The following is a 24638-nucleotide window of genomic DNA, read 5'->3' as shown; positions in this document are numbered from 1 at the left end:
CTCATTGCTACCAGAGTTTTTATGTACCATTATGTATCTCATACTCCAATTATTTTACGATCAATAGTAGATATAGTAAAATATAGTTTCAAAACCGATATTATATATTTAAAAAACACAACTGTATTTAATGAGTTATAAACACTAAATTTTTAAAGATCAAGCATCGCAAGCGATTATTACCCTAAACATTGCTACATTCTGCTGCAAAATATTAAACTGGCGATAAACACAGACAATGGTTTGTAACTTTATTTACATTCGCAAAAATAGAATTCCTTTCTCATCTGTTATTATCACGAAAGGTCAAGCTTTTTTACACCACTAAATCTATTGCTTCTGTAAGCCAGGGTTTTCAAAAATCACACTCAGCCCCTCACAGTGTCGAACATATTCATTTAATGAATTTTCTCTGCGATAAAAAGCCCAGAAATTTTAAGCTCTACCGATTGTAAGTATTAAGTATTGTATTAAGTTGTAAGTATCCATCGGTTTTTTGACGTCATCACCCTGTTTGCACATGCGCTCGTCCACGAAAAAGTCGACATCTTTGTAAAAACGATCGTCATTCTCTTGATTAATGGTATTTTTCGGTGTTGTTTTGATACTAAAATAAAAAATTTGCAAACAAAAGCATTGTTTGCAATAATCAATTGCAGAATCTTCGTGTTTTTAACGATAAATGTTGTCCATAAAGATGGCAGACAACGATAGAATGACGTCACAAAAAAATGAAAGATTGTAAGTATAACACCTGAGTGTGCCAGTACTAAGTATTGTATTAAGTTGTAAGTATTGTAAGTATAGCACCTGAGTGTGCCAGTACCCTAAGCCCTACTCTCAAGTTTTCAATTCCCTACAAAAATTAAAAACTCAGAATGTTAAATAATAACCTTACACAAAGTTTTAGTAGATTTCATCAAAAATTGTTGGCATTATTTTATCATTTGCAATTGTTTTTGATACTTGAGGTGATTTGACTGCCAGGATGCTTCAAAATTAAAATCGACAAAACATAATTGTGGTTGAAAACGCTCAGAAGAAGAATTCCTGCTGAAATGACATCACTAGTTGTTATCATTGCTATAGTTGATATCGGCTCATTCTGTCAGTCTCTTTGCAACTACAGACATCATAATCGCACTTACGCTTAATTCGAGTAGTTTAACCGCAATCAAGTTTGGTAGATTTTATTTTGTAAACATTCTGGCAGTCAGATTAGCTCAAACATGAAAAAGAAAATTACAAATGATAAAAAATACTGATAATTTCAAGTAAAATATGCTGAATTTTTGTGTAAGTTTATTTTTCAGGGTTATGTATAAAGCTACTTAACGCGTGCTTTTGATGAGGGATGGTAGGAAAACAGTAAAATTTACATTTCAGAATCAGTTTTCTCCTGTAGACTCTCCATGTCACCGAGCCCACAACATCCTCCAAACAAAGAGCTTGCCATTGTCGTTAGTGACTTCAACAAAAAAGATGAAAATTCACTAGATGCTTCCTCACACTCCAACACACCTGCCCTACATAGAGCTACTTCAAGTCTTTGTGAGTGTGTCAATGATATCTTTAAATAGATTCAATGTGTATGACTATGTTTCCATGACGCGGATGAAGCGGATTTGATACTGTACACATGTTGAGTTACCGTGTGATGTGTTTCCATAGACTTTGTTGTGGATAACCGTAGGTGCTTTGTTAAAAAAGATGCAAACTTGCTTAGCAGCACACTTTCAAAATAGGAATGACTGAAATGTAGACAATGTTCCAATTAAAACAGCTACCTGGTATTTTCTTGCGTATCATACACAAGTGCCGTTGCCATCTTTCGCAGGCACGAAACACTTGGTAGAAATTTATAATTAATGAAATTCTCTATAGACTTGCGCGAGTTTTGACCATATCTATTTTGAGGATGATGCAATTTTATGAAAAAACAGCATCATAGAAATGTAATATATAATTACAATAAATAAATTTATAAATTCATATAATTATATGAACTCTATTGACCCTAGGTTTACACTAACGAAAAACAGCAGAAATGTATCGAACATCACACAAGCTCATAAAAATAAAGCTTCTGTCAGCATTAAGGGCTGTACTAACACTTAAAAAATTGAGAGTGACTGCTGGTGGTGTGGAGACAAACTGGTTGTTCTTTAGACTGTAATAAATCTAAATCTGGCTGAATAATAACAACATCACACTGAGATTTAATAATTTTTATCAGCCTATCCAATAGTATTAAATTCTATCAATAGCAAAAGGACTTTCCTTTACCTAATTAAATCTTTACTATGAGACTGGCAATACTAGCTGCTGATTGCGAGCTAATGAGCTAATTCGGTCTGCTAATGAATAATTATGGTGATTTAGAGTAGATACATGTATGTTGGGGTGATAATTTGATTTTATTTGCATTTATTTTATTCTCCTAAGGAGGATACTGAGGCCAAAACTGTGTGTGCCTGTCCATCTGTTTTAAGCCTTGCTAAGAACATTAGGAAAAAAAAGAATACACTGCCCAGGAATCAAACTCGGATATCTAGGTTTCCAATCAAGCACACCAGCATCTGCACTACTAGACTACCTCTCACATCTAAGAATTATTGTGCACATAGTTATTATTTGTTATGATCACTGACAGCACACAAGTCTGTCAATGTACTAATACTGATAAAAATATCTATCGTGGACATTGGCACGTGATAAACATTCATTTAGTACAAGATATATCCACAAACTTGGAGTTATCTGCTATATGAAGCAATCACTAATATGCCCATCCTTTATCCAGAGAAATATCCTATAAAATTTCTTTTTTAAATACTATTGCTTTCCTGTATTATCATTTTTTCACAATGCCTGGTCTGCTTTTGTCAGCAATAGCTGGTAAAATTAAATTGAGATAAAATTGTGATTGGTAAAGTAATAGCTCTGTGAAAGAGCTGTAAACAATTCCAATCTAATGTGTTTGACATGCATCATGACGTGTTTTTTATTTAAACAAAAATGATGCCAACGAAATAATTACAATATTTATAACGAGATTAGTTGTAACGTCTGCTAGTGCATTGTCACTCATGCTTTATACACTGTAAATGAACTCCACCCAACTCAGTTATCGTTTACCATTATGTATTCTAAACAAATCACAAGCTATTTTAAACTGTGTTTATGCGCCGAAGATTCAAATGCTTCAGATGTAGTCAATTGTCAATCACAATCGTTGACCCCAATTGCTGACCTTTTATGCATAAGGAGTGTCAAAGCATTCTTAGAAAATCCTTCTTCATTCTTTCAACAATTGTGTTGGTCTGGTTTTTCACCTTATACTCACAAAAAACGTAATGACAAAAATCAAGAAGCGTAAAATATCACCTATGACCTAAATCATTAGCTGCATAATTATTCCAACAAAAAACCTAATGTTATTTATATTATTGTATTATTGAATTTATTGATAGTTCGTTACATTTAAAAATAAATTCCCATAAAACTTGATAGATTTTATTAGAAAGTATCAATTTATTGCTATTCTATGTGATTTTTTTAGCTTGAGGTGGTTTGATTGCCAGGATGTTTCAAGATTGAAATCGATAAAACTTGGTAACCATTAAAATGCTCAGAAAAAAACATGTGACATGAATCACTAATTGCTATCATCAATATCGACTATTGCATTCAAGTTTCAACATTAGGTGTCTCCCTTCTGTCTGTCTCTTTGTAACTATATGCATCATAATCACACTTTCGATCGATCTGAGCATTTGCAACGAGATCAGGTTTTGTCGATTTTAATCTTAAAACATCCTGCAAGTCCGATCACCTCAAACATTAAAAGCAATGCAAATTATAGAAAAATGTCGACATTTTCTGATAAAATCTACTAAAATTTTCAGTAAAACCTAGATGTGAGTAGTAACCATGACACTTGCAGGGTAGTAAAAAATTATGATGCAAATTGGAACCTTAGAACTTAAATTATTATTACTGTATCTTAAAAAATCAGCCATCACTTGTGGCAAGTGTTCGCAAACATCTAAGTCTATTGATATAAACAGTCTGAGATTTTATAAAAAATCGATCCACACATCATTAGTAGAAACTTTTATTACTGTGTTTAAAATTGCTCATTTAGTTTAGCTTTTAAACTCTAATCCCACGAGCAAACGAGCGGAGCGATGTGTGGGAGTTTTTATGATAAATGCATGTGCACACAACTTACGAAAATTATTCATCAACAATGAGACGAACCCTTGGCTAGAAATTTCATCAAGAAATTTAAGCATCGGAATGTAAAGTCGTTAAAGTATAATACATTTATATACACATTTAAACCTATTTAAATATGTTACCAAGTATTTGTAAACCGTCGGTATTATCTTTAAACTTACCCATATGATCGGATTATACACAAATAGACAGATTTATTTGAACGAAAATTGCCACAAAAAGCTTGAAAAGCTCGGTTTAATAAAAATTAAGACCGACAATTGAAACGCCAATAAAGCCGTGCGACCGATTGTAGAACTATTTAGTAGTGCGTATTTCACGAGAAAACCGTGTTCATTTCACCAGTCTATGGTGCTGTTTACTTGTAATCGAATTTATTCGAAGGTTTTTGTAATAAACGTAGACCGTTTGAGGCGTAGACCGATTTACAGGTACGAAATTGTGGTACACCGTTTATCAGCCTATGTTTTTTGTCCAATCACCGAAGGTTTCATTATTTAAAACGTTAGCCGAAATTCTTTACAACTTACGTACCAGCTAGGGCCGAACTACAACGCCCCTTCATGACGAGAACATTTTTTATTTTGCTACATTTTTATACGCGTGAATGCTCCTACCCGCTTTCCGTTAAAGATCGCTTATCAAAACCATTCTACATTCAACGCAACCAACTTTCAAACTGTGTATAGTACACAGTAGCTTGCCATTTTACTTCTAATTTTGCATTTCAGAGTTATAATAAACATATTTCTTTATTGTTGTTGAATTACATACATTACAGTAAATCAGGCCTACAGCTCTATAACACTTTTATAACAGCTTTTATTTTGCTGCAGTTTGCAGAAATCTTCGAGACGCATGAACGCTCATAGGTTTTCTATTATTGCTGTATTACTATATTAACAATATGGTTATTTTAATAATATCAGTGCATTTTACTTATAATATTGGCCAACATTGCATTTCTCCTATTGCAAGGGAGAGATATAAACGTGTAATATTTTTCTTTCATTGTTGTTGTTTGTCATGACCAAACACTTTTTAAATAAATTTTCTAAAAACTTATATAAATACCACAACTTCTCGATATTGCTACCTATGACGTTTTGAAATGTAAACAAAATGGTGTATTGGTTTTCTATTATTACTATATTAATAAAATTGATTATTCTAAGAATATCAGTGCATTTTACTTCTAATATTGGCCAATATTGCATTTCTCCTGTTGCAGGGGGGAAATATAAACATCTTTTCCATTCATTATTGCTTATTGTTGTATATAATAACACCCACACCCAGTACATTACAGCTACCATTGCAGTTATCCTATTGCACTGCAGAGCCATTTGATTGCTAATATTGCATTTCTCAACCATCAGTACCCTTTATTTTTTTGCCAATATCTCTGGCCATCTCTTTGGCCATGGGCTGTATGACAGTGGAATTTCTAGTTGGTATAATATATTTGTATTTTAGATGGAGAATAGCTCCATAATTGAACTGATAGACTAACATAAGCAGTGTAAAATTAAAAGCATTCTAAAACTTACGAGTGAGCAGGCAGTCAGCCGGCGTGTCCAGAGAATATACAATTGAATACTAGGTAGTGGTCTTACAGCCGCTAGTCTGGTCATATAGTAGATATAGCCGGGTGATTCATTGTTACAGTATTATCCTTATTGATTACTTGTTTATTTATTATTAATGAATTTAACAGCCCTTGTGCTTATACAAACACCCATTCGAGCCTTTTCTATTCAAGTCGTAATGCTTATCATAAACAATGGAGTGCGCTGAAGGAACGTTGCTTGCTAGTGCATAAACTAACCCACGGTTGTAATATACAGTGTCTGTATGCTTGTTTTTGTCAGTCTTTTTGATGTTCACTTGACCTTTTGAACCCTAACGTCGGTATTCCGGCAATGCGTAGGGTGTGTCAGAATCCCTAGCGACCCAAATTCTGGCATTCACATGGCTCTGTTTACAAAAGCTGTTTTTAAGTAATAGTGTAAACTAATCAAACTAATTCTTGCACAGGATGTTAGACCAAAAATTTCACTTCCATTTGTAACAGTTTTCAAATATCTTTACCTACTTCCTTCGTTTTGGTAACCAATTCTATTAGAACAATATCGCAAAAAATTGATACGACTCATTTGTTGGTAGGTCATAAATAATTGTAATGCAAATAAAGATTTCATGATATTAACTATAACTTTCCAATATATGTGACAGGTCGTGTCATTTTCAATACAAATGAGGTGAGATCACAAAATTGTTTTTTAGCCTGAAGTAATAGAGAAACTTCTCAGCTTTTCAAAGCTGTTTTCGGAATTGAAATCGAAGAAATTTAACCTGAGATACAGGTTTTTATCGAAGAAGGTGTATGTCAATATGGTCGACGCAACAAACTGAGAAATTTGTCTTTAAAGTTGATGGATTGAATTTTAAACAGTATACTTTGTTGACGTTTTGGAAGGTCATAGCAACCACACGCTACAGACATGACATGTTCATGAATATTGCGATCTATAGGGAAGAGAACATGGCGAACGATATGAAATGGGTCCCAATGACGTCACATGAACTCGAATACATGAAACAGGGGGTCAAGGTCACATGTTGTGTCATTGGAAAAGAACACATTAATACACAGTAAAGGAGCTACTATTAAATTGTGTTGCACATTGAACTGATGATTTTCAGCATAACAATGATGCAAATGTATCAGTGTTAGAATAATCACCCAATTCACTCACAGAACTTTTACGGAGATGAATGAGTTAGCGCCTTTTGGGTACGCGATTCAGGGCCTCTGAGCCAGGGGAGACAATTTGAGATGAATGTTACCTGTTTGTCAGGTAAATTAAGTTTAAGTTAAAGTAAGTTAAATTTTATAAAAATATTATCAAAATAACATGAAAATAATATAATAATATAATATAAACAAAAAAATAAAATAATAGCACCTCTGCTGCTGTCTATGATTGATTTTTACGTTTCCGTATTGAGGTGGTAGAGCTAGCCTTAGTAGACTTTTTAGCAGTCTTTTTAGATTCTGCAGTCGTTGAAGCAAACATATCGAGCTGTGAAAGCTGTTGAATGGGCGCTGGGCACACGATATCCCTTTTGCTCTCATCACAGAACTCTCTGATTTCCTTGAACAGATATTTCTGACGTTCAACACTCAGACCAGGTGGCAGAATGATTACGGGCTGCCCTGACCTGGCTGACTCTGGAGACATAAGCTGTATGTCCTCACTCTCCAAGCTATTGGCACGCTTTTTCACTCGGACACTGCCTGCTGCAAAACAATGATTACTGCACACACTGCCTATTCGTATTATATTAATTGGACAACATTATTGAATTTCTCTGTCTTACTTAAAAAGACAAAATTTAGTATGGTTAAAGAATACCAAACAAATTATACCTAATCTTTCCGCCGACAAGATAAACTGGTGGTAGCTCTTAATTTGGCTGATCCTTTTGCTTTTTGAATGAAGAAATCCGCTCCAGTCCTTTATTGGAACGAGCGCATTGCCATGATCATCCATGACAAGCTGGGCATGATTTATGCGATACGATCCATTTACTACCTAATTAAATAAAACTCAGATTAGGAAACCAAGAACCTTTAGATAGTTTGTGTATAAATAGCGCATGCAAGATTTGCAAATTCTTATTTCACTAATTGACAAAATGAGAAACATACCTCAGCTATATCGGAAAGAGAGGAAACTCTGTTAGTTCTGTATTTCTTTTTTAGCAGACCAAAGCAGTAATCGCAGCTGAACTTCGTGTGACCCGCGACGAGAACATTCAGCTCAATCTCCTTGTGCAGCCCGTTTGCAACACGCCAAGCCAAGTACTGTATCACTGCGTTGTTTTTATTTTGGCCACTAAAAAGGGTTTGACATAATTATATAATTTTATCAATACATTTTCAATACAAGCATGAAACTTCAAAACATTGGTTGTAGTTTGCATACCAACAGTTGTCAGCGTGAAACAAAGCTTTCTCTTCACCAAGGCCATAAGTCTCTAAATAGTGATGAATATAAGATATGACGCTGTTGGCTCCTTTTGTCGCACAAGCAGCCTCATCTATCAGATAGTTCACTTGGGCAGGGAAGGTGTCACAGACCACTCCAAATAGCGCACACTTCCGAGGGGTTTTGAAATAGAGTGGCCCAGGTTGCTGTGGGTCGGCAGGGTAGTGGACCTAAGAATTAAACAAAAAAAAACATTTTTTGTTCTTTATAGGCTTGCAAGTACACTGTACATTTACTATTTTCATTTTTAAATGTATATTTTTATTTATAAATTTGATTGTTTTTATAATTCTTATTTAGCATTTGCAATTGCTAATTGCCAATTGCTAAAACTCAGCAATGTTTATACTTGAAACACTACATTCATAACCTTATAACCTTGTAATAGTCGAGTAATTATTTTTATATATTGGGCTCTGTGTGTTTTTGACGAAAATAAAAGATGAGATTTGCGTTTTGTAACAAGCAACAAAAAATGTTCAAAAAAATGTTTTGACCTACCTGCTGTGCATAATCAAATCCGTAGTAAGCAATGGGAGGTCCAGTAAGAGGAGTGTTGGCACCGAGCTTCAAACCTTGTGTAAGATATTGTCGTGATGACAGGATGCACTCATTAAGGTATTTGCGTGCCTGTCTAGCATGTTCCAGGTGAATCCGCTGCTGATCGATCTCTGCAGCTCGTTTATGTAACGGTTGGTTTGCAGATCTGTTGTGACAAACAATAACGAAAGGTAATGGGCAGTGTGCAAAGAACACTTGCCAGAATATTCAATATGCTCAAATATCACCAAGACTCAAACTGTAAACGCACATACCTCAAGTATGCCATGTTGTTTTTCTGGCAGAGCCAACACAGATCTGTACTTGGTTTGGTGATGATAAGGTAAGGCCGAAGCTCCTTCCAGATTGCTCTGAATGTCGACTTACACTTGAAGTTAAGCATAGCCTGCTGACACTTTTGCTTATAGAGCTCATATATTGACTCGACTGTGAAGCTGCTAGGCAGAATCTTTAGTTCCTCACGTCGAAACCCTATTGGAATGTTTTGATGAATAATGTTCAACGTAGCTCTGACACTATAAATGACTTAAGTTAACTAATTGCAAAATAAAAATAACCGTAATTAAGCTTTAAAAGCATTTTATTTTAAAATTTTAAAACATAGTTGGCTTACCTGAAACTCGGCCTGGAAGGTCAAGAGAGTGAATGGAGGTGATGTGGTCTAAGAAGTCTGCAATGCTCTTACTATCATCTGATGTGACAGCCCTCTTATTCCTACCTTGGTAATTGAAACTCCTTGGTACAGCTCCTTCTGTCCTATAGTGTCGTTTCAGTGTTTGAAATGTATTTTTCCCAATTCCGTTGAGGAAAAGAAATGTTTCCTGGCATATTTTCTGACCTACATACCAGAAAGCATTATGTAGCGGTGTGAAATCACAATAACAGCTTTCGATCACAGATTTTCCACAGTAACATCAAAAACATCCTACCTTCGTGAGCAAAGTTGCAGCGGTCTCGCTCTCGCTGCATCTCCTTGTGTTTATGCTTTTTGCCAGTTGTCTCTGACATGTCATTTATGGCTGAAATCTTCCCAAGAATGATAAGATCTCTGCTCTCCTTGGCTAGTGATTGGTTGACTGTGCGGATCATGCGTATATTTGACACTTCAAACCGTGCAATGCAGCCACATGTCGGTTTACACCCTTAAAAACAAAAACAACTTGTAAGCTTAAGAATTATCAGTCAGGTCATTGACGGTGCTAGCTGATTTAAGGTAAATATGAATTCATGACACTAAATACATGTATCACACTGAGTGTTAGATTGGTAAGGGAAAAAAAGGTTGGTCGTTTACACCGAACTGTGGAAGAAGATAATAATACTACATAATAATAGGCCTACTAATAAGATAATACATAATAAAATAATACTCACAATAATACATTCAATATTTTTTTAGAATACACCTACCTGCTTGCAGTAGGTACTCATCATCACTGAGATGAAACTCTACATCTGCTGGCAGAGCTGTACCTGTATCATCTGAGCACGGCTGAGCAGTATTATTTGTAGAAGATGTCTCTAAATTACGACTGTCATCCGCAAAACTCGGCTGAAAATTCCCATCTAACCCATCGTTCTCAAGATCTAAATCGATCTCACTGCTTCCAGAATCACTATCACTTTCTTCTCTACATTGTAAATCTAAATAATCTGCATCTACCTCCTCAAATTCTCTCCAAAAATCACCACCATCGACATCGCGGTAAGACATTTTAAAATACGATACGCAGACCGAATAACCGGAAATGAAAAATCGCCATTTTTATCGTCCTTAGCAACCACTTGAAAGTCTGCAAAACAGTCTAATTAAGCATCCTAGCCAATCAAGCACCTCAGAAATCAATTCCTGACATACTATTCGCCCTAGAAAGTTCATGACCTCAAAACACAAAAGTCTGAGCCGCATGGACAAGTTTCACTTTGAGAGCCTATTGTGCGCTATATGAAATGCCGCGTTTGTATTGAAAATGACACGAGCTGTCACATATTTTGAGTCATGAAATGATGATGAACATGTGTTCAATGATTATGATGCTACTGTAAATGTTTTTACGAGTTTTTAAAATCGTACAAACTTTTATAGTTTTAGCCCGAATAATGGTGAAGTTCTGTTTTTTTTCTGTTTGATGACATTTGCTATGGGTTGCCCGACATTTTTTACTAGTGTTTTACCAATTATCATTGTATTATGATCCCGTCTAGATATATTTAACAAAAGTTTAAAAACTTTGGATCGTTGGACAGATTGCTCAGGATTACTGACACAGATTGACAAAAACAGCCAGGGTTCACAGGGTTAACACAACTACAATAATTAAAAAACTTTGAAGACTGCATCTTAGCAAAATTTAGTCTAATCTTTGGTCGAAGGAAATGTCTGGTGTTAGAATCACTTTGTTTTTATGATGCAGTTATCCTGAAAGTTTCAGACATCCACAAAATTATAGTGGCGTAAGCCCACAAAAATAAGTTTGATTATTTGCTTCTTTTTTTAAGGGTTTCATGCTTGCAAAAAATAAAAATGGGCCTTGCAAATGCTGTGCAAAAATGCTAATCTAGCTATTTCATTTTGAACATTTTCTGGGCTTTAGTAGCTCCTATTTCAAAAGCGTGCTACGAAGCAAAACAGAAGCGCACTGCTAAAACCTCTGGCCCAGAAATCTTTATGTTTTTCAACAATCTACAACATCCAATTGTGCATTGAAACACCCATCACATGGTAGTTCCATGTGCGCACAATTCCAAGCTCGCACCATCCACATTATGGTAACACCGTGATTGTTAAGTAAGGAAATTGCAACTGAATGTACATTTTAGCTTGAAGTTCCGCTTATGATTGCGTCTCTACTCCGATAAATTTGCCAAAATATTCTTGCCTTGGATTAAATTTTGTAAGCTGTGAAAAACTGACAGTAACACCTAGTAACAGCCAATATCTTAAAATTTGTCACATATGACTGATTACAGATGACAAATAACTCATCGTTCAAGAATGCTATCTGATGGTCTGACATACAATTCAAAGCAACAATTTTACGCCCTTGGTAGAAACAGCAGGCATGTTTAAAATGAACAAATTCTCAAGCCAATGCCTCACAACATTTGCTACAAAACTGTAATGCTGCTTGTTAATGGAGGATTTTGCCTGAGCCTAGGTTTTTGCATTTATTAAAAATTGACACAAATTAAAATGTTCTTATATGTTTCAAAGCACAATTCTAAAAGCAATGCTAAATGACAAATGGCATAGCTATACAGGTGTAAATTTAGGTACTTCTGATGTAAACAATACGTTTTAGTCATGGTCTTCAGTTAGCAGTCGGAGCTAAATAGTTTTAGTTATAAGGTGAAGGTTCTCTCTAAAGACATGCGTAGCACTAACTTTGATAAAGTTCAAAATTATGTGTTTTTTAAAAATATTGTTTGGATGATAAATATCAGCTTTCTTCATTAGAAAATAAACTTCCGTGCACAGACCATATGTCGGATCAATGCTTGAAGTTGACTTAGAGGCTCTGAAACTATTTAATCTATTTCTTAGTAGTTCTAAAACTGTGACCATTGTGCAATACTGCCTCATACCATCACATAAAAGAAATAATATAAATGGTAATTAAAAGGCTTCATAAAAGATTTGTGTGTACATAACATGAACTCGAGGACATTCAGCTTACAATACCAACCGTGTTAATGTGAACTCTTTCCAGAATAATATTTACTATAATAAGAGCGGTGGTAAGTAAGTTATGTTAGCCGCAAGTTGGAAATTATAAAACCAATGAGTAAAGTAAGTTTTGTTGCTCGCAAACTTTTATCAAGCATTTCATGTTTATGGAAGATGGAAAAAGTACTTACAAATGATGCGCAAGAGGAAATGTCTCGCAAGAGTTTCCATTGCGAACATTTTTTACCCTTCGCTCATTCCTAGCTTTTACTACCGCTATTCTCGACTTTCTAGACAACGGGACAGCAAGACAGAGTTCACCGCTATGAACATTGTCATATAATTACTTATCTTTTCAACAAAGCATCCTTGTTACTTTGCAGCATGTGAAAGTCTATTGAAGCAGTAAGGCCTATCACACAGTAACTCAGTGTGCGCCGTTTCAACTCAGCATCTTCCACACAATAGAAACATAGTAATAAAATTTATACAGTTTAGCACTGACGAACTTACCCGACTTTCAGGAAAACTGTTTTGACCTATAGATAAGTTGGTGTTAGCTAGTTTGTATTAAGAAATTCTAGAGCATGATATATTGTTGTCATTACCTACTGATTGCTACGGCTGGGAAATCAGCATATGGTGATAAGGTGTCTTTAGCGCGGAGTAAGGCCTATATGTATGTAATTATATTGACAAACCCTGACATCTCTCATATACGGCGTTTGATACTTTGAATCCTTACAAAAAAGGTGTGGTTACAGTCAAACTTGTTTCAACTAGTAAAGCATGCTAAGGAATGTTAGTATATACTTTTACCCGTTTAAAGCCATGGTTGACGGTTAAAAAAGATTGTGTCGAACGGGATTCAAACTCGTCTTCACTATAATAAGAGCCATACCCATCCTTAGCCAAGGCTAGATGTTAGAAAAAGATCACTTTGTGCCGGAATCAATATTATTCGCCTTGGAAAGCAAACATTCCAACACTTGCACCAATGGACGTTTCTACATTTTAGAATAATTGTACACATACTTATTCTCCGTGTTTGATTGGCACACTTGATAATTTTCCAAGACATGCAAAACTACCAGGGAACCCATATATCTATATATATATCTCAAATTGAAAAAAAATAAAAAGCCCCTTCACATCGAAACACCACTTTGTATATTATTAGCAAACTGATCAATGAGATATTTATTTGATAACATAATTTGATAATTTGTTTAAATAGATAAAAAAGCACGACTAAAGAGTATTACAACGTTACCTGCACGAGTCTACTGATTGCTGCATATTAAAAAATATTTAAATGGGAGCCTAGCAATTGCTACAAGTGTGTCTCATAGCTTCTAAAACGAGGTTTTGACTAGCTAGGTATCAGTGAGTAAGAACCGAAGGCATGTAAATTAGCCTTTTTTGAAGTAGTAAAGACAGCCATTACCTACCATATTTTAGGCATAGAAGAAAGCTCATTAAAAATGTATTTAAATTCCATTTTTATAAAGATGCTTCTATGGAAACCATTTAAGTTGAGACTAGAAAGCGATTACCATCTCCTTTCTTTGCCATTCTAGTGACACCACTTTATTTGTGTTAAAATACCTTTAAAAAAGAGAACAACGGTGATTATTACAAAATGGACAGTTACATTAGTTTGCCTGCTGTAATTTCGTGTAATAAAATGCAGCAAATTTATGTTACAAAAGTTTCTTTGTTTGGTTTTCAAAGAGAAAAGGGCTGAGGCATTGTACAATATCTTTTATTTTGCTTCCAATTAGCTTCAGTCCTTACTGGCTATTACACTTGTACAAAGTTCTAGTTAATTGTATTTTCCTTTTTTATCATTTGTGATTATTTTTGATGTTTGAGGTGATCTGACTGTCAAGATGTTTCAAGATTGATAGCGATTAAAATGCCCAAAGAAATATTTTTGCAAAATAATGTCACTGATTGCTATCGTTGCGACTGATGATATTTATTGGCTATTGATTTTAAATTGTAGCGTTATGCGTCTCTATTTAATCGGTTTTTTCATCACGATCAAGTTTTGCTTATTTTCATATTTAAACATCCTGACAGTCAGATCACCGAAACAACACACAAAATCACAACTGATAGAAAAATGTCTAAACCTTATGATAAAATCTGTTAAAATTTGGTGTAATCATATCTTTGTTCTGTCAAAGTTTAATATTTGTTGAACTGGTTTTGTTATTAAAACTATTTTTGCCTTGAATGCTTCAGTCAAGATATTTTCACTTTGAAAGCTTTGCTCTGCTTGTCCTTTGGAGCTAAGCTAAACTATAGACATCATATATATATATATAAACTATAGACTATATACTATAGACTAGACTATCGACTATAGACTATAGACATCATAACCACACTTTCCTTTGATCTGATTGTTTTTATAGTGATCAAGTTTTATCGATTTTAATCTTGAAACATCCTGGCAAACATATCACCACAAAAATGACAATCAACCTCAAAAGATAAAAAAATACTCATGTTTCATGACAAAATCTTCAAAAACTTTTGTGTAATTTCATCTTTACATATTAACGAATGACCATCTCAACCCATAAAGTAGAATCAATACATAATTTATTCAAGTCAGTGTAGAGGCATACTAAACAGCAGGGATCTGATAACGTGTTGATCCAACAAAGCAGTCTGTGCTGGCATATATCAGCTGATGAAAAAACGCTCTTTAGCATTTCTGTCAACAGATCCTACGCTAAGCTCCCCACTAAACAGCTCCTAACTGTCAACAGCATGTTTTTGCAAGTAAAAGCGTTGAAATAAATCTGCATTATCACCGAATAGAGCGAGCGCGAAACACCAAATAGAGACAATTTGTAAACCAAATTTTGTGGTTCGATTATTTAACTTTATGCTTGAAAAAATTAGCAAATTAAAGCGCTATAATTTAAAAAAATGTAAAAAATAGTAATTTCTTATATGATTTTGCTATTGCTCAGTTGTGATTTTTACGTAGATGTAAATGCATGTATATCGAGCTTTGGAAAGATTTTTATCAGATCACCAGAACTTTTGGAATTTCATCTATGTGAGCATTATACTAGAATAATTCTAGATAATTATTTCAGAATATGCTTAGTACAATTTCTTAATGCAGAAGTGCTATAGCATTTCTGCAATGTTCACTTTTAAGGTATAAAAACATACATTTTGTTTTATAATTTTGAAACCTTTTTCAACTATAGATCTATGCCTTTTAGCTGAGTTGGCTGAGTTATGATCCTAACCATAAAACTAAAATCATTTTGTGGAATGATCTATCATTCCACACAAAGCATCGTAACTCAGCCATCTGAACTAAAATGCAAGTGTAATTAAAAAGGTTTTAATGTATGATTTATATTTTTATAAAACAAAGTGTATGCTTTTATATTTTAAAAGTGAACATCTTTAATATAATAAATCAAAGTGATTTATGTTGCATTTTTGATGATTAAAAAAGCATATTAACTGTGTAATGCATAAAAGTTTTAAAAACAAAGTGCAGATTGTAAGCAGAAAATGCAATGGCTGCTACGGCAACAAAGATAAAAACAGGCTACCATGACAGCTATGGCAGCTTTGCTTGCAATGGCAGATGGCAGCGTTGCTGCTATGACAATGCACGTGCCACATGCTATTTAACAAGCCATTTTCATTAGTGAAAGTGCGCTGCTGGCAGTCATTGCTCATTCCAAATCCGTCCATCAGATTGAAAACAGCTTCTTTGGCAAATTACCGTGCTGAAAATGAGCTGTCAATCACTGGCAGCAATTCTCAGGCAGCTATTCAATAGTAATCAAATATTAAAGCAGACTAACTCCATCAAGTAGAGTTAGCTCAGCTCCTCAGAGATACTTGTCAGTAAGTTCCCAGCTACTACAGTGTTAGTTTAGTCGTAGCATATCGCGCTAATATCCAAGTACTGAACTAGAGATAACACATGCTTCCTTTTAGCATGTAACAAGGTATATGATACATTTGCTTTGCTAGATGCATCAATATATGGTCCTGCCTTGGCATTCACAGCTAATCAATTTAAAGTTTTACTTTGTATGTTAAAGCTATCAAATGTTGGAACAAAAATAAATCATAGAATAAAATTAAATTCACTGAGTTATTCATCAGCTCATATCTTTAAATAACTGACGCAGGCAATAGACCAAGCAATCCATCGTTTTTTGATGTCATCAAGTCATTTGCACATTCGCTCGTTCACGAAAAAGTCGCCATATTTGTAGAAAACAATCGTTTTTCTTTTATTTAGTAGTACTTGTTGGTATAGTTTTGATACAATAATAAAAAAATTGCAAACAAAAGCATTGTTTTCAACAACTCATTGCAAAAGCTTCATGTTTTTAACGATACAATTGTTTATAAAGCTGGCCGACAACTGTAAAATGACGTCACAAAAAAACGTAGGATATATATATATATATGGCTATATACAAACTAAAAAAAATTTTATGCTAAATTTAAGACAACAACATAATGTGCCCATAGTCAGTCAAAAAGGCTTTTATCTCTCAGAGAACCGTTAGAGATAAAATATCACTTTGTGTGGGATTCGAACTCATGATAATCAGCATGGTGGATAAACATTCAAACGCTTCACCAATGGACATGATTCAAAATTATCTTCCGTTCTATTTGAAATGAAATATAATGATACAAGATGCTAAAGGTTTACTTTAACGTACCTAGGTAAAGACAAAACTTTTTTAACCGAAATGTTGTTCAGTGTTTTTATGTTTTAGTTTTAACTTTGACCAGCCTTTCCTCCTTCATTCACAAAACTTTAATGCAAAACTTTTTAAAACATTGAATAACTTATATTCCAGACTACATTAAGTGCTGACTAAAATATTTGCTAATTTTTTAAAAAAAAATTGAAAACCTTAGATAGACCACTGATGGTACATCTAAAAAGTTTTTCTAGTTGAAAGAAAAAAGATATTGTTTTTAGTTGAATATTTGTAATTGCTATCAATTTGTTTTGAAACATTTGGGAGTTTATATTCTCCAAGAAACGTTGGATAAAAAGAGTTCAAAAATCCTAATACACTTACAGCTGTTGGTGATGAATGGATTAATGTGGCTTGAGTTTCATCAGCATGTTGTGCAATTACAACACATGGAAGTCACCCTAAACCTTTCTAGATGGTTGAACGACACGCAAGTCAGCCTGAATGCAATTGAATTGTTCAATACAATATTATTTTTACCAAAATTTAAATATAAAATACAAAACTTGACAAAATGCAATACAAAATAAAAATATGATTTACCATCAAAGCAACCTTCTTTGTTTACTCCAGCAAACATTTTTACCAACAATTGAGTGCTGTGTGGGCTAAAAATGTTTATTGTTGTCTTTCTTTGGATTCAGAAGATGTTAAATAATTATCAATTTACTACATGTGATTTGTGACAACAACATTTTGAAAAATACGAAAATATAAAAAGTTCCCTTAAAAACAAATATTGAGGAAGGTCAAAAAGTCAGTCAGACATAAGTAGCATACGTCGTAAATCGATGAAAATTTGTACTTAAGTTATCGATGGTTTTAACTGAGTCGAACAACTTTTCTTGTCATGAACATGAGATTCATCAATATTCACTAATGTTATATGCTACAAATATATGAGCTTTAAAGTTGTGGTTTTAATTGTAGGAATGAGGAAGACATATTTACATGATTTTACATTTACAGGAGTGGTTTCACAACTCCCAATTATTCGTAGCTGACGAGATCATATGCCATGAAGAAATTGCCGGACAGCTCCGCTTTTCTATATTAGTCTGTTGCGCTTTTAGCTACGACGGGGTTCATATTTTATATCGGGGCTGACACTCTTGCAATGCGTCCAAGGTCAAATTTCAATGTCAAAAGCGTTTAGGAAAGTTTTTTTCAAATATCAGGCTATTATTTTTTTTTGAGATAATATTTTTAAAACAAGTGCGTTAAAAACAAAGCTGCGTATGAATTTTATAAGGAGGTCACTAATAAAGATGATGAAAATCCAACTCCCGATCGCAAAGATTGGTACAATAATACAAATATCGCTGTTTACATAATATGCAGTACTTCATGGTTGATACGATGTTTTCAAAAATATCCCCTTCAAAAAATCTTACGAAGATTTAAACTGGTTCACATACTTAAAGATTCAACATCTCAAACCCTTTACATGCTACGAAATTGAAAAATATGACAAATATTCGTAGCATGTAACACTAGTAAATATTTCACTAATTAAACAAGAACTTTCAAACCAGTTATTGCCAAAGAAAAGTTATCTTAGACAAATATCGTAATTAACTGCATCTAGTTCAAGATGAGTACCATAGTCTATAGTTATAATGAGTAATTCGAGTGCTGTAGGTCATAATCAGGTCATAATAAAGAGATAGCAAGAGTCTTATTAAGGGAGGGACAAAACATAGCTGATTGTCCTTTGATTAGCATCCCAACTACGAGTCAATTCAAACATCCTTCTTACAAAATTAGTAGTTAACTCGGTACAGGAACTTGACTCATAATGAATAGTTTTAGTCATATGATTGGCCTATTTGCAATGGCAATAACTCTTTTGATGCTAGAAGCACCCTTTTGTTTTGCTAATATACATAATTCAGGTTATATTGACACCATATGTACATGACCTTTTCAAAATAGGGGATAATTTGTGTACTCAAACAAACAGCTGAAATGATCAAAAGTTAAAAGTTTTTTAGCAAAAATACCCATCGTGTAACATAGCATGTTGTTAGTCATCAGGCACTAAATTTTGAGTGATATTTTTATGACCTCAAAAAGGTGATTATGTAACATAATGCGCAAGGACATGTCCTACCTTTGAATTTAGTTTAGTTTTAATAAACGATCACGCAATTAGAAAAGAATTATAAAGGTGAGATAAAGTTAATTTGATTTTAATCATTTGAATAGCTGAAGAAGCTAGTCGCGTTAGGGTGTCACTGTTGACAACATTTCCATGGCAACAGACCAGCTGCTTCTTAAAAGTGAAACAGCTATTGTAAACTGCTAAAGATACAATACAGTTGACACTGTATTGCAGTATGTATGTGTTTATCCCATAGAATAGAACAGAAATTGTCCGTGATAACATAATTCATATTATCACATTCCAATTTGTAGATTACTGTACATTGGCAAATGTTTTGCCATATAGTGGTCTCATTACACAAGGTGGTAGCTGAAACAATGAAATACAAGTCTCACAGCAACTATAATGGATAGATATATAGATTAGGCAGTCTGACAGCCAATCACCATGGTCCAAAATGGTGTACACTGTACTGACTGTTCTGGATGTTCGTCAAAATAATAAGAAAGTTTGTCAGCTGCCATGTTTTCCTAACTACTCGCGTCGCCATGGTAATGTTACCAATTTATGGCGCACATAGTCTGCAAATAAACATGAGAACAAGCCCGATATACACTGATATAGTGTGATCCAGCCTTTATTACAGCGCTGCATTTAAATAACAAGATTTTGCTAACTTGGTGCTAAAACACACATTTTGTTTACTATTAATACTCGAAATAACTTGTCCAATTAAAATAAGACCTTTTTTTGCTTACCTACTGTCTTTTTCTAAATTTCAGTTTCTTGGTTTCTGCTTTTAACATAGTTTTCTGTTCTCTAAACTCATTTGCTCAGAACATCAGTGTTTTTCTATTACTTTCACCCTTGAGCTGCAATACACCACTCATATTAAAAAACTAATCACGCACCAAAATGATGACCAGGATGGGCGAAGCTTATTTCCCATTGACTAAGAAATCATTTTCTAACACCTCTGTTATATATACAGTAAGCCAGGTTTTACGTAAGCAAGTATTAACACCTTGTTTGCTAAAAGTAAAATAAACCCTGTGGTCAGCAGTTCATCATGTGGCATCATAGGAACCACAAGGTTTAGTCACTACATAGTGGCAGTTGATTTTACTACTTGCGTCATAATATAGATTGAGAATGAGTGTACGCAGCTCAGAAGCTCAGCCAACGTGTTGAAGATGAACTAAATACCTCGGTTCTATTGCATGAAGGTTGATTTAGTATCAAATCAAAGTATTTTAAAAGTAAAATATGACATGCTTTTGCTTACCTACTGTCTTTTTCTATTTTTTCAGTTTGGGTTTTATGATAATTGCAACAAAATCAAAGCTGCATCAGCTGCGCTATGTTGCAAAAGCTAGTGTATTTACTTACTTACTTTTTGATTATTGGGTCATAATATAGAACGAGAGTGAGCATAAGCAGCTCGGAAAACCTGTTGATGTTGGACTGAAGACTTTAGCTCTAGTGCATGTTGGTTGAATTAGCTTCAAACAAAAGTATTTCGAGTCACTGGTTAGCTGAAGAGTCTCATGTCAACCATGTCAACTATGACAAGCATGTCAACTGTTCAAGCATATCGCTGCCAATACTTAGCAGCATCAACACAGAACCGCTTAATGTAAAAGGAAGTGTGCCTCAGAACTACCAGAACTATATGCGTGAAAACCTTGTACAAATTGAGTAAAAGTGTGCAAACACATAGGTTTTGTAGAGAAACACACACAAACACATGCACACACCCACACAATGAGAACTTTGAACTTATTGCTCAAGAGATTCTGATACATTCGAGAGAAATCATGAACATCAAGTGGAAGGAAAAGATTACAATCACAGAAATCTTAAAATGGGTAAGCCTCTTATCAGTGGCTGACATCCTTATAGTAAACTTTTGAGATGGTTTATCCATGTACACCGAATGGAACAAGACTGGCTTCCATGTCGTATATTATGCTCACAACTACGAGGTGGTAAGTGAGATTAAAGAAGGCCTAGACTCCGCCATAAACATGTAGCTGAGAGGAAGTTAAAATAGAGATGGATCAATACGAACATACAGCAGATCACTGCTTGTAATCAAGCTGATTGGAAATTGGTTATCATATTCAAGCCTCAACCATAGACGGTATTAGTGGCTTCAACTGACTATGAGAGAGAGACATACAGACAGAGACATATTTGCCATACTTAAAGGCGTTATAATAAAAAACACCTGGTCAATACAAATGTTTGATGAGAAGAAAAACACCAAGAAAAAGCAAAAAAAGCAAAAATAGACAATAGGTGTAAACACTTAGAATTTACCGCAATGTACACCACATCTGTGTACATGCACTCACAAAGATTAAGTAAAAAAGTTAAACTTTAACTTATTAAAAGTTTACACCTAGTAATAAAACAGTCAATAAGTAGCAGATGAAGAGCAGTGGTGAAAAAGGCATTTTGTCATCATGTACAGATACCGCTATGTTACCTTAAACTGAGGATTAAACTACCGATATCAGTTAATATTTAATAATATTTTTGTGTAGAACAGTTTTCCATTAATGTACATGTTTCAATATTTCAGCTAACAAATTCTTAACAATGAGTTAACTATGAGTTAATAGCAAATAACGTCCTCGATTATGTATGCAAGACAATAGTCAACTATCAAGAAAATTTGTTGTCAAGGTCTTGAAGGGATTGGGGAGGCTTTTTAAATGACTGACTTGCTTAACAATGGGCTTTCAAAATGTAACTCAGTGTTTACGTCATGGCAACTTGTACATAAAGGTAGACTAGCTGAATCTCTTCTTACCTTATAAGATGGAGAAGATGGCTCAATTGTCTCTATCAAAATTTTTTTTTCTTGCGTGATGGAATACTCTTGTCTTATACGTTCATACTAGCGGTGCCAAGCTTTATAACTGTCCCTTGTAGCTCTGAATATCATACCACAAATCAATCACACTCATGACGGCAACAGCAGTAAAGGATAGTGCGACCTTTTAACCTTTTGTAATTTCATCTCCAGATAGTCATAACGTTGATTAGGCAAGCAGATGGCATCATGCGTGAATAGTTGAGAATAGACCCACTCAATGACTGAGTGGGTCTATTGAGTTGTGGTTGCTATGAGAAACCTTTATGTGCACATTTGGAGTTGTGATTCAATGCAGTTTTTATGAGCAGACAACTTTGTCTCTGTAAAGATAATCATAATTACTACATATTTGTTTGTTTGCAGTGTGAAACAACAATTTTGACTACTTCATACAGATATATTTTATCCATGGTCAGGATTGTTCTAAAACTATTTGTAGTTCAGTAGAATATGAAAGTGCTCATGACTACACATTTTAATTGCTGAGTACATACACCATCTTGTAAGCATATATAGCAAATATATAGCATATATAGCATATATATTCTTGTGTGGCTAGATTAAAAGATTCTACATGTATATGCGCGACATGTAAATTTTCGATTATGTCTAAAAACTAAAGCAAACGAAATATTAATACGAAACTTTGCTAATTGTAGCACTGTGGCAACAGATCATATTGTTGGTAATACTATTATTAAAAACAAGAATGTTATCATTTGTAATTATCTGATTGATTAATGGAGTTTTGTTACAATACTTTGATGTAAAGGAATAGCATCAGTACAAAAGTAATCTTGAGCCATGTTAAGCTCATCTAGATGCATACATATTTTATATACTTGTGAACCGTCTCTAAAAGGTATGGCATAAAAAACTATCAATATATTTTTATTGTGATACTGGGAATTGTCTTTCCTATCATATTACTTATGTATCTATTTGCTGTAATCCACTTGCATGAGACTGTTGCAATATTCTGTTAATATGGAATATGTTTATATATACTATAAATCTAATTATTTTAATAAAATTTGCTGTGTTTTATAACAATTTATAGCACTAGAAACTCTAGAGTTTCCAAGCGTACAAGTAGCATTTGGAGTTATACGCCGATGGCCTATACTAGATAGAGTGAAAAATTACACACTATAATTGTGTGTATATTACATTTAGGAATGCATCAATAAGGAAAGAAACCTACATTAGGCGAAAAGAAAAACTTCTAGATAGTCTAGGCATAGCATGTGGTAGCAATTTAGTATTAGACAACTAATGCTGTGGTAGTGTCTGGTGACCAATTGCTCATGATGTCAGGTAATGGTGTCTGGTGATGATCCAGTAACAGCAGAGGTGCTCAGCAGGCACAATTTTTGGTGGCCCTCAACTCTGGTACGCTACAAGTGTTTATGGTTAGTAGACTATTGTGGCAAGAACATTTCAAAATATTCAGGGTGGTGTGACTAAATAAAGAGCTGCTTTTTTGGAGTATAAATATCACAATATGAAAAAATTGATTCACTAGTTGCTCAATAAAATTCACTAGTTGTTCACATAAAATTGCACTTAAAGAATGCTCTAGAAAAATTGTTTTTAATATGTTGAGTGGCCCATCTGTCAATTCTGTTTGCTCCTGTAGAATCTGTGTAACAGCAGCATTTCATTACTGATGCTGTTTTAATGACTACATTACCAGTTTCTTTATTCCTGAGTTAATGGTGTACTGTCAGTAACATTTTAGTGGTTTATCAATGTGCTGGCAAACATATGAAAAAGAGATTTTTTTGCTCACCAGTTAAACATTTTAAAACTTTCAGTATTTTGTAATTTTGCTGTTAGAATGGAAGCTGAAGTTTGTTAAGAAATAAAAGCAGATAATTTATAACCTAGTAGTAACATCAGCGGTGCGACAAATGCTATAACAAACCGGTTTGATGTATCCAACATGAGATTTATATTGTTCTTAAAATTAGTATATTTATACAAGACTACAATGTATCCAATTTACATGTATATGTTTAAATCTCAGTATTTCTCTGTCTGTCACCTGTTTATTGTTTGGCTGTATAGTTACAATGATAAAGTCTTAGAAACAAGTCATCGCTTTTATACTGGATTTGAGCTCGTAAAATTCAAACCCACAAGTCTACTAGTAGGCTAAGCCGTTCTTAACATTCTGAAATCTTTATCTATTCTTATCGTGATCGCACATGCTAAACATATACCTTTTATTATTAATTATTATTACTTTTTGTGTTTGTTTTTATAAAACTCAGTAAAAGTTTTTTCTATTACTGATTAGCTGTTTATTATTTGTAGTTGTTAACTGCACCATATCAATTTCAAA

General features: G+C 34.1%; 1 protein-coding gene across 4 annotated transcripts in view; it reads right to left on the bottom strand.

The window, feature by feature from the left end:
• LOC137408546 (uncharacterized) overlaps positions 1 to 22361 on the bottom strand; it is a 35712-nt gene extending 13351 nt beyond the window's left edge. Inside the window, exons 1-2 of one of the 4 annotated variants that reach the window (XM_068095111.1) lie at positions 22226 to 22361; positions 1380 to 1468 (exon numbers count right to left, since the gene is read on the bottom strand). In XM_068095111.1, the coding sequence (XP_067951212.1) occupies positions 1380 to 1456 (77 nt within the window). In that variant the 5' untranslated portion in view covers positions 1457 to 1468; positions 22226 to 22361. Of the gene's footprint in view, positions 1 to 1379; positions 1527 to 13560; positions 13580 to 22225 lie in introns of those variants that run through there. The other 3 variants (XM_068095110.1, XM_068095112.1, XM_068095113.1) reach the window with 3 other exon arrangements.
• Between the last annotated feature and the right edge of the window lie 2277 nt (positions 22362 to 24638).

The sequence above is a fragment of the Watersipora subatra genome, chromosome 11, assembly GCF_963576615.1.
Source record: "Watersipora subatra chromosome 11, tzWatSuba1.1, whole genome shotgun sequence".
Classification (NCBI taxonomy): domain Eukaryota; kingdom Metazoa; phylum Bryozoa; class Gymnolaemata; order Cheilostomatida; family Watersiporidae; genus Watersipora; species Watersipora subatra.
Note: the sequence above shows the minus strand (reverse complement) of the source record. Positions and strands in the feature narration are given on the sequence as shown.